We start from the raw sequence: 9,413 nt of genomic DNA, 5'->3' as shown, positions 1-9,413 counted from the left end.
TTATAAATGAGCTAGAATTAGTAATAGTATTATACTTTGTTCTAATTAGTGTGATAAGAATATAAGCTAGTATCATGTGTTGTCATCTCTCTTGCGCTTAATAAATGGAGCTGTATCATGAAATGATTAAATAGCTAAAGGAGAGAATATGTCAAAGGACGAGCAAATGGTTGGGGATAATTATATAATCGTAACATGTATCTTCAGACATTGCATGACATACCCTTAATTATAAGTCTGGCCATCATATCAAATTTTAAAGTTGATGGATGGCAATTCACAACATGGGGACAGTAAATTGAATTGGGCGGCAAAGAACACTATGAATAAGTTCACGCGACCAAGAATTTATGAACATTAAGTTGTAGCATCGCGCGTTAACTCAGATGCTAAATTGAAGAGGCATGAGGTGTGAATAATTTTTGCTCTCGACGCGATGTAGAGGATAAAACGTTTAAGAATGCTATTTTGAGATGTTCTCTAGCTCACGCTTGTGTGTTTTGCCTTGACCATTCCTGACAAACTTAGAATGCATGTACCAGCAGGTCTGGTTCGGGGCATAGAGAAAAGAAACCGACCGCTTAAAAAGCATCCCGATTTTATATAATTATATTAGTTGTTTGTAGGGCACTATAAAAAAAATTTAGACGAAAAATGAGGACATAAATTTGTATTTGAGTGAAGGGCATTACATGTTTTATAAAAAAAATTAGACAGTCTTGGGCTCATCAGAAAGAACCCGAAGAAGACCCTTTTGGGCCACCACTCTTGTTATCCGCTCTGTCAAGTTATATCCTAACTATATACAAAGTACAAACTCATCTCTCTCGTTTACATGCTCAAGATGTAGACTTGGTGTTTAATGTTTTGTCTTTAGGTTGCAGCAAATTTCCAAGTTGAGAATATGTCATATGAATGATGCCGACGGGTCATGAAAGAAAAGAGATTATGGAGGATTTACTTCACCTTAGTGAGCACTGCATGTTGCACCGTATCTCCACCCATCTCTTGTCAAAGTGTAGGCCTTTTAGTTGAATAAAAAGACTAGGATTGAGAATCGTTTTTTTTAAAGAGAGTCGGGCACTTGAGTAAGAATAAATATTAGATTCATGTACATTTGGCCAATCGAAAGATTACAGTCAAGAGAGAGAAAGAGAGTTTTGCTCCGGCCGGCGGAAAGGCTTTCTTAGCCACCGCCGGTCCGATTCTTTCAGTCAAGTGCAGTTCAACCGTGGCTCTAGTCAACAAGAAAAATAGATAGTTGTTATCGTGGTAGTATCGCTTCCGGGAGGGGGAGGCTTGGGAAGCTCAGCCGCCGCCGGTTCTTGTTCCCGAGGGATGGAGACTCTCTTAGATCCATCTCGCCGTTTATGTGGTTTTTGATGCTGAAGACGTTTGGTGTTTCTTTTGGCTCGGAGGAGTCGGTTTCTGTCGGTTCGGAGTTTCCGTGTGTCGGAGACGGTGGTTTCTAGGGTTTTCGTGAGATGGAGGAGTGGTTGGATGAGCTTTCGATGAGTTCGAGGTTGCTATCCAACGGATCTTAGATGGTTTTTAAGTGGAGTAGCTTCGGGGCTTCAAAGATATGAGATTAGATCTCGATCTCATTAGATCGATCGACGCTATCCCGAGGAGAAGAAGCTATGGTGGTGAAGTAGTGAATGGCGTAGGTAGACGCACTTGGTGTGACTGGTGAGACGCGGACTTTGCAACGGTGTCGTCATCTTCGGCGGAAGCTTTTTTGGCGGCAGCGTCTCAGATTAGTCTTGGAACAGGAGTCGGCGTAGAGGTCGACTTTCGGTGGTGTTTTGAAATGGGCCGTGGGCCTTATTTCCTTTTGTTTATTGCCCAAATTGGTTTTGGACTAGGTTTGCAAAAGTATGTTGGGCTTCGGCTCTGTATTTATATTTGTCTTTGGGTTTTCTATAATCTCAATTTGTGAAAAAAAAAAAATTAGATTGAGAATCGTGTAGGAGGTGGTTAAAAATAGCCCTTATGACATGTGTATATTTAAAAGACTGAGCAGATTAAGACATGTGATTAGTGAATTGAAACTTCAATAACTGCCGGTAATCCATGGATTGGGCCTAAAAAGGATTTAATTGAAACTTCAATAACGTCTCTGGCATAGATACAAAATTAGTGAATTACTAACCAGTAACCACCAATTACAGTACTCAGTTTCATGGCAGTATCATCCCTTCTCCGGCGTTGTCTCAATTCGCCGACAATATCATCTCTTCGCTCTCTCTCGACCCAATGTTTTGTCCGAAGAACAGCCTCACTCTCTGTTCCGACAGAACCACCACCGGTTCCAAAAAAGATCCCATTATCCGTCACATCTCACGGAGTCTTCACGAGACAAGACCCTTACCGCTGGATGCGGAAAACAGACGACAGAGATTTCCTCGAACACCTCCGTGGCGAGAACTCGTACGCTCAAGCTTTCATGTCCGACACAGAGACCCTGAGGCGCGATTTGGTCTCCGAGATGAAAACCCGTATCCCCGAAGAGATTCTCACTCCCCCCGAGCGCTGGGGACAATGGTTCGTCGTCCTGCAGCTTTTGTTATTCTGATTTGAGGCAAAAAGAGAGTGGAGCTTTAATTAAGGTCATTTTTGAGCAGGTTATACAGGCAGTACATACCCAGAGGGAAAGAGTATCCTCTTCTCTGTAGGAGATTGGACAATGTTGAAGAAGAAGTAGTTGTTCTTGATTGGAATCATATTGCACAACAGTTTGGTAACTATTTATATATTTTGTCGCTCGTTCATTCTATTTTTACTTTTCACAATAAAATAACATTATAGGCTTTGAATGTTACAATCCACCTCCTCGTATCACATGGCAGTTAACCGTAATAAAAATTTCTATATCTATACGTAGAAACCGCACTGCAGTTAGCGTTTATTTCGCACCGTTTAATCCGCTGTTACTATTCGAAACTATAGTAGAATTATATTCTACTCTAATGATACAGTAGAAAATAGAGCAATGAAACAAATAAATAGAGTGTAGTTGGAAACGCTCTTAGTATAGCATTGTATTAATCATACTTTCTCTTACTTTTTTTCAGGTTATGTGCACGTTGGTGTATGTCGGGTTTCACCTGATCATAACTACCTCGCCTACACTGTTGATCCCAAGGGAGATGAGCGGTTCCTTCTCCAGATTAAGGATCTCAGAAGTGGGTGTTTGGTTCCGAGGTTGGAAGTTGATGGAGTTGTGAGCTTGGCGTGGAGTTTAGATGGAGTCAACTTGTTTTACACTCTTGTAGATGAACATCAAAGACCTCACAGGTAAAATAAAAATACAGTGATTAGCTTTCTATGTTTATGAAGTTTTGTTGAAACTGAGACTTGGTTTTTGTTACACAGGGTTGTTGTTACAAATGTTGAATCAGACGGGAGAGATGATACTGTGGTGTTCTCCGAAAGTGATCCGAGTTTCTGTGTAGACATCACGAGTACGAAAGATGGCAAGTTCGTTACCATCAATTCGAACTCGAGGACTTCATCCGAGGTTTATATCGTAAATGCTGATAAGCCGCCACTGGCTGGTCTACGGAGAGCTCGCGAGAGAGTCCCTGGCGTGCAGTGTTTTCTTGAACATCACAACGGCTTCTTTTACATTCTTACCAATGCTCCCACGGATGAGTGGTCTGGTGAAGGGTACTATTTGACTAGGTGTCTAGTGGAGGATGTTGAATCATCACAATGGCAGGTTGTTTTTTGTCCAGATGATGATGTGGTGATACAAGATATGGACATGTTCAATGACTATCTAGTGTTTTTTCTAAGTAAGAAAGGGTCGCCTATGATATGTTCCATTGATATGCCTATGGAAGCAAATATGAAGGTGATTTAACAGATTTGTGATTTAACAACGTACTCTGTTTAAGATGTTTATGTTCCGTTCTGCTCTGTTTTTTTTTTCTTTGCAGCATATGGAGGATCTTAATCCCTGGTACTTTCCTCTTCCAGCTGATCAATGCAGTGTTGCACCAGGCTCAAACCATAACTTTCAAAGCTCAGTTTATCGAGTGGTGCTTTCATCTCCTGTGGTATATACATATATATACTTCCTCTACTTGTTGTAGCTTTTGATGCCATGTAGATAGTTTTTTCTCTGAGTACTCTGTAACTGCAGATTCCTGACACTATCATCGACTATGACGTGTCACGAAGATCATTCTCAATCGTCCATCAGGAAGGTAGAGTCACAGACGATCTTGATGATAGTAGTACGCCGTGGTACTCGGCAGATCACTCTACAGACAGTAATGACAGAACCAGTGAGTTAGATTGGGAGGAACTATCTGATGCGTACGTTTGTGAAAGGGAAGAGGTTTCTTCACACGACGGAGTTGAAGTCCCTCTTACAATTCTGTATTCCCGTGAAGCATGGAAGAAGAGCGAGTCCCCGGGGATATTGATAGGTTACGGTGCGTATGGAGAGGCTCTGGACAAAAGCTGGTGCACAAATCGTTTGAGCATGCTTGATCGTGGTTGGGTGATTGCCTTTGCTGATGTCAGGGGAGGAGGTGGTGGTGGGGATTTTTCATGGCACAAATCAGGGACTGGATCTTTGAAAGTGAACTCGGTTCAAGATTTCATCTACTGTGCGAATTATCTGATGGACAAGGGGTATGTGCATAGACATCGTCTTGCTGCTATTGGGCACAGCGCAGGAGCTCTTCTTCCAGCCGCAGCCATGAATATGCACCCGAGTCTCTTCGAAGCTGCGATTTTGAAGGTTAGAGAGCATTACAAAAAATGTATTCAGCTGTTCATGTTCCTTTGTGTCCATAGTTAGCAAAAGATTAATGTGTACAATTGTGGCAGGTTCCTTTTTTAGACGTGTTAAACACGTTATCAGATTCGAACTTACCTCTCACGCTTTTGGACCATGAAGAGTTTGGTAACCCAAACATCCAAACCGACTTCCGGTCCATCCTTAGCTATTCTCCATATGATAACATACGCAGAGATGTTTGCTATCCTTCAATGCTTGTCACAGCTTCGTTTCATGACTCAAGGCAAGCTTTTCACACTATCCTTAAAAGACACATTATGCCTTGCACTTTCTTGTGACAAGGATATTGGTGTGTTGTGTTGAGTCAGGGTTGGAGTGTGGGAAGGAGCTAAGTGGGTGGCTAAGATACGGGAGAGTACGTGCCACGACTGCTCACGAGCTGTGATTCTGAAAACAAATATGAGCGGAGGCCATTTCGGTGAAGGCGGGCGCTATGCTCAATGCGAAGAGACTGCCTTTGATTATGCTTTTCTTATCAAAGTTATGGGTTATCACAAGAATAGATAACAGATCCATATCATCTTTGGTTTAGTAAACAGTTTCAGAGATAACAAGAACTTGAAACAGAATCTAATATTCAACAAGAGATTATATTTGATAGGTTACAATGATGAATGATGCAGAAGATAATACAAACTCAAAACCATGAGAAACGATAGACTCTACTAACCATAATTATTATCTTAACAATCATAGGATGATGCCTCTAGAAGCCGAACAAATGTACATAAAAGAAGATATTATATATTCCAGAGCATTGGAGAGCCGACATTACAGTGTTTTCACCCGCTTATGAGCATGTTCAGATTCTCCCCTTGATGGTGTAGAGCCTTCAGTATCAGAGGATAATGGAATCTGCACTTACAAAATAGAATCAAAAGATCATGATATATATGTAGTTTCTCTCACACTAAACATTGAAGCATTTCGAACCTTATTGGATGGATCGTTATGCGTTAGTCCTTGGTTGGCTCGCTTCCCAAGATCGATCTGCACGGAAAGTTTAGCATGAGACAGATCAACGCCTGCGTTCTGGAGTGCTTGTGTTAATGAGCTCAACAGCCTGTTCACATCAGAAGCAATGTACACATTAAGAAGAAACCGACACATCAACTGTTATCACCTATAGAGAAGAAAAAAAGTTAAACAGTGTTGAGGAAGAGTAAAGAGTATCAGGTTTTTAAACTCACTCATGAGAGTAAGCAGTGGAGATGCTAATGGTTCCACCTTCAATAACCAGGTCGTTATTACTTTGGCCTGCCCCGTCACCTTGTTCACCGTGTACAAATGTTGGATGGTTGATTGGTTGTACAGGCGGTAACTCCTTGTCGTCGTCGTGGTCTAACTCGTGTTGGCTGTCTATTGGTTTGTAAACTCTTCCTAGATCAGAGTCAACAGGGTTTTGCATTTCCGCAACGATTGCAGGTGCGGAAGAGGGTACAGTGTTTTCTTCAAACTTTCCAGGATATGGTATAACTGGAACAGATCCATTACTCGCAGCAGCTACTGGAGGGTTAGCTAAACTCTGAACTCGCCAGTGATTATTCCTCTGTTTCCAAGCAGCATAACGTAAGATTCAACAAGAAGCTAGCAGAAACACTTTCAGGTATATAACTGTCTAGGACCGGTCTTGGACCAAGCCTAATGAAACATTCGCCCTAAACTCAAAAAACTTCTAAATTTGTAAAAAAGAAAAATTAGGCCCCCAAATTATTAAATTCTTTCTTAACTCGTCTGCAGCCCCAAAAATCTCAGGATCACGTAGAGAAAAGGGAGAAAGTTATTATACCCAAGGTGTCAACTTAGTTGGTTCTTGACTCCATCCTGGATATGATCCTTCATACTTTTGCACCTTCTCTTGTAAATACTGGACGTAATCTATGACCTAGAAATGGAAATACATGGAATCAGGGTAACAAGATCTAAGCTCTCTGGATACTCACTAAAAAAACAACAATGAAATATATATACCTCTAGAAGGAAGGAAGCAGTATCTCTTTTCTGTTCACTATTGGGAATGATTTCTCTCAATATCTGAAACCTGAAATAAAATTAAATAAAAAGATTTAATGATTCAGCACTCATAAAAGAAGACAAAGCCAAAATGATAATGTATCTAAGTCCCTATATACTGAGGCAGAGCAGAGTTCCTAAAACACTGAGTCCTCCTGTCCTCTTGGCAAAACCTAACGAAACATTCGCCTTAAGAAACAAAAACTACATAAACAAAAATTAGCTGAAATCATTAATAAATAGCCTCCAGTCTCCTAAATCTCAAATCTCAGGGCCTGCTCCTAAGTATTTGCATATCAAAAAAAAAAAAGCCTACGTGTACTCCTAAATCTGAAGCTAACAAGATCAGCACCAACTAGTTGAATCAAACAAAACCTTTCATTGATTTTGCTTCGTCTCCTCTGCTCAGTCACCGAATGCTTAGAGCGTATCGCACTAGCCTTATCGTTTTCCTTTGCATCTGTCTCAAAACACACACACTAGAAAAATCAGATTCCATCTCGAAAATGCTGAAATTGGATCGGAGGAGGAGGAGGAGGAGGAGGAGTTACCTCTGCTCGCTGCTGCGGCGGAGTTACTGTTGTGGTTGTTGGAAGAAGGACCTTCGCGTTTCGAGACGAAGTCTTCTTCTCCGTAATCGTCCTCCTCTTGATTTGCTTTTCCGGCTCTCATCTTCTTCTTCTTCTTCGCTCTTTTGTTTGTTTCTTCTTTTACTTTCCCGTCGACGACGAGAGCCTATTTGTTTTTGGGCGACTCGTGTTTGATTCTCTGCGGCGGAGACTACGTGAGCTCACCTTTAATTTTTGGCCGCACGTTTTGCTAATTACGACACGTGTACGACCCGATGTTTTGATTCCCGGTTAGCCAAGTTAATGAACCGTAAATTGTGTGACACGTGGGGTTCACGTGATAAGACGGAACTTTAACCAACCAGGGTTCAGTGGAAAGGCCGTCACGTGACCCACGTTGTCTCTTGTGATATGTTAATCCCCCCATATACGAGTTTGTAAATGAACGTTAAACATTTGATATGTCACTAATAGTCTAATACTGTTTTCAAATTTTGAATGTATTTGTCAAATAATCTAAGTAAGTTTTGGACGAATGAATGAATATAAGGAGCACCTTTGATGCACGTTTTTATCAAGTTTCCTGATGTCTGGTCCTAATAAAAATATAAGTACTTTATTTATTTTGCTAATAGCTGAAATCAACACGAGACATTCGTGAAATAAACCGCAAAAATAGTGAGTCGTTCAAAAAAAAGAAAAACAGTGAAAAACCAAACTAATATTATCATTCATGGGTTTGATCGATACTAGACTATACTATGAGGGCTCTGTACGTTTGATCATATTGGGCTTTGGGAAGCCTAAAATTTATCAAAGCAAAACGAAATTTTTTTATCAGAGACAGGTTTCGATCCTGGGACCTGTGGGTTATGGGCCCACCACGCTTCCGCTGCGCCACTCTGATATATTTGTTAGAAGTTATACTAACAATAAATCTATTATTAGATATTAGCGTAACGATGGGCTTTAAAAGCCCAAATAAATGTAACCGGGTCGGGTAAACAAAAAGATCCACGAAGAAACCTGAGGGAGCAACCCAAGGTTTTATGAAGGGTTTATTTCGGCGGCTGCACTTCACGGCTCTCTCTCTCTCAGATCTTCTCTTCTCTTCTCTTCACCCAAGTCTGAGTTCTACACTTCGATCCTCTCTATGCTTTTATCGTTTCCTCTGGAAGTATAATACCCCGATTGTACTCACACACATTTTGTGATCAGCTGAAAAAATGTGGAGGAACATTTTCGGTAGAGCCACTTTGAGAAAGATCAAGTCTTTCTCCGATTCCACCTTCCCCGGTAATAGAATCCGTCACATCGTCTCGTCGATTGACCTCGGGGGTAGCGTTAGAAACCGATTATCCACAAACCCAGTCAACGAATTGGCAAGAGTCCCCTCCGTTCTTCGTAATCAACACTGGTTCGCCACAGCTGCGCAGACCATCGATTCGACAGACCCGGAAGACGATTCCGACGAAGTCAACGAGCTGATGACGGCGATGGAGAAAGAGACCGAAAGGGTCCGCAAAAGGGCGAGGCTTTTAGCGAAACAGCCGGCGAAAGTAGTCTGCGGGATGGGAGCTCAGAAGTACTACTCGTTGAAGCAGAGGCAGGTGAAGCTGGAGACGGAGGAGTGGGAGAAGGCTGCTAAAGAGTGCCAGGAGATTATAGAGGATATGTGCGAGCAGAGGCTCGCGCCGAATCTTCCTTACGTGAAGTCTCTGTTCCTCGGTTGGTTCGAGCCTCTCCGCGACGCGATACAGGCGGATCTCGATGGGTTTAAGGTGAAGAAAGGGAAGATCCCTTATGCGTCTTATATGGAGCAGTTGCCGGCTGATATGATGGCGGTTATCACTATGCATAAGATGATGGGGCTGTTGATGACTAACGCTGAAGGTGTTGGGGTTGTTAAGGTTGTTAATGCTGCTACTCAGATTGGGGAGGCTATTGAGCAGGAGGTAATGAGTTTAGAATCTCTGTTAATTGTGTTGTTGGTTGGTTGGTTTTAATGGTATGTGTTA

The 9,413-nt window shown here is 41.8% G+C and overlaps 3 protein-coding genes across 3 annotated transcripts; 2 read left to right on the top strand and 1 right to left on the bottom strand.

Moving 5' to 3' along the window:
- The first annotated feature begins 2,094 nt into the window (after positions 1-2,094).
- Positions 2,095-5,411, top strand: LOC108827856 (uncharacterized). Its single transcript, XM_018601356.2, has 8 exons — positions 2,095-2,544; positions 2,625-2,740; positions 3,075-3,297; positions 3,376-3,856; positions 3,942-4,061; positions 4,148-4,753; positions 4,843-5,036; positions 5,122-5,411. The coding sequence occupies exons 1-8, from the start codon at positions 2,183-2,185 to the stop codon at positions 5,318-5,320; spliced, it is 2,301 nt and encodes a 766-aa protein (XP_018456858.1). The 5' UTR covers positions 2,095-2,182; the 3' UTR covers positions 5,321-5,411.
- On the bottom strand, positions 5,369-7,561 carry LOC130506513 (transcription factor BIM2-like). Its single transcript, XM_057001173.1, has 7 exons — positions 7,378-7,561; positions 7,202-7,286; positions 6,785-6,854; positions 6,603-6,698; positions 6,004-6,362; positions 5,747-5,876; positions 5,369-5,668 (listed from the first exon to the last, which is right to left on the bottom strand). Exons 1-7 carry the CDS (start codon positions 7,496-7,498, stop codon positions 5,585-5,587), a joined length of 945 nt encoding a protein of 314 aa, XP_056857153.1. The 5' UTR covers positions 7,499-7,561; the 3' UTR covers positions 5,369-5,584.
- Positions 7,562-8,447: 886 nt separating this feature from the next.
- On the top strand, positions 8,448-9,351 carry LOC130506514 (DNA-directed RNA polymerase 1, mitochondrial-like; the record flags this gene model as incomplete). Its single annotated transcript, XM_057001174.1, is given in 1 exon segment — positions 8,448-9,351. A coding segment is annotated over 1 exon segment (730 nt), but the record flags the coding sequence as incomplete, so codon positions are not given.
- Positions 9,352-9,413: the final 62 nt, after the last annotated feature.

Source organism: Raphanus sativus, unplaced genomic scaffold (assembly GCF_000801105.2).
Source record: "Raphanus sativus cultivar WK10039 unplaced genomic scaffold, ASM80110v3 Scaffold3330, whole genome shotgun sequence".
In the NCBI taxonomy this organism is placed as follows: Eukaryota; Viridiplantae; Streptophyta; class Magnoliopsida; order Brassicales; family Brassicaceae; genus Raphanus; species Raphanus sativus.
This window is presented reverse-complemented; position numbering and strand designations above follow the sequence as displayed.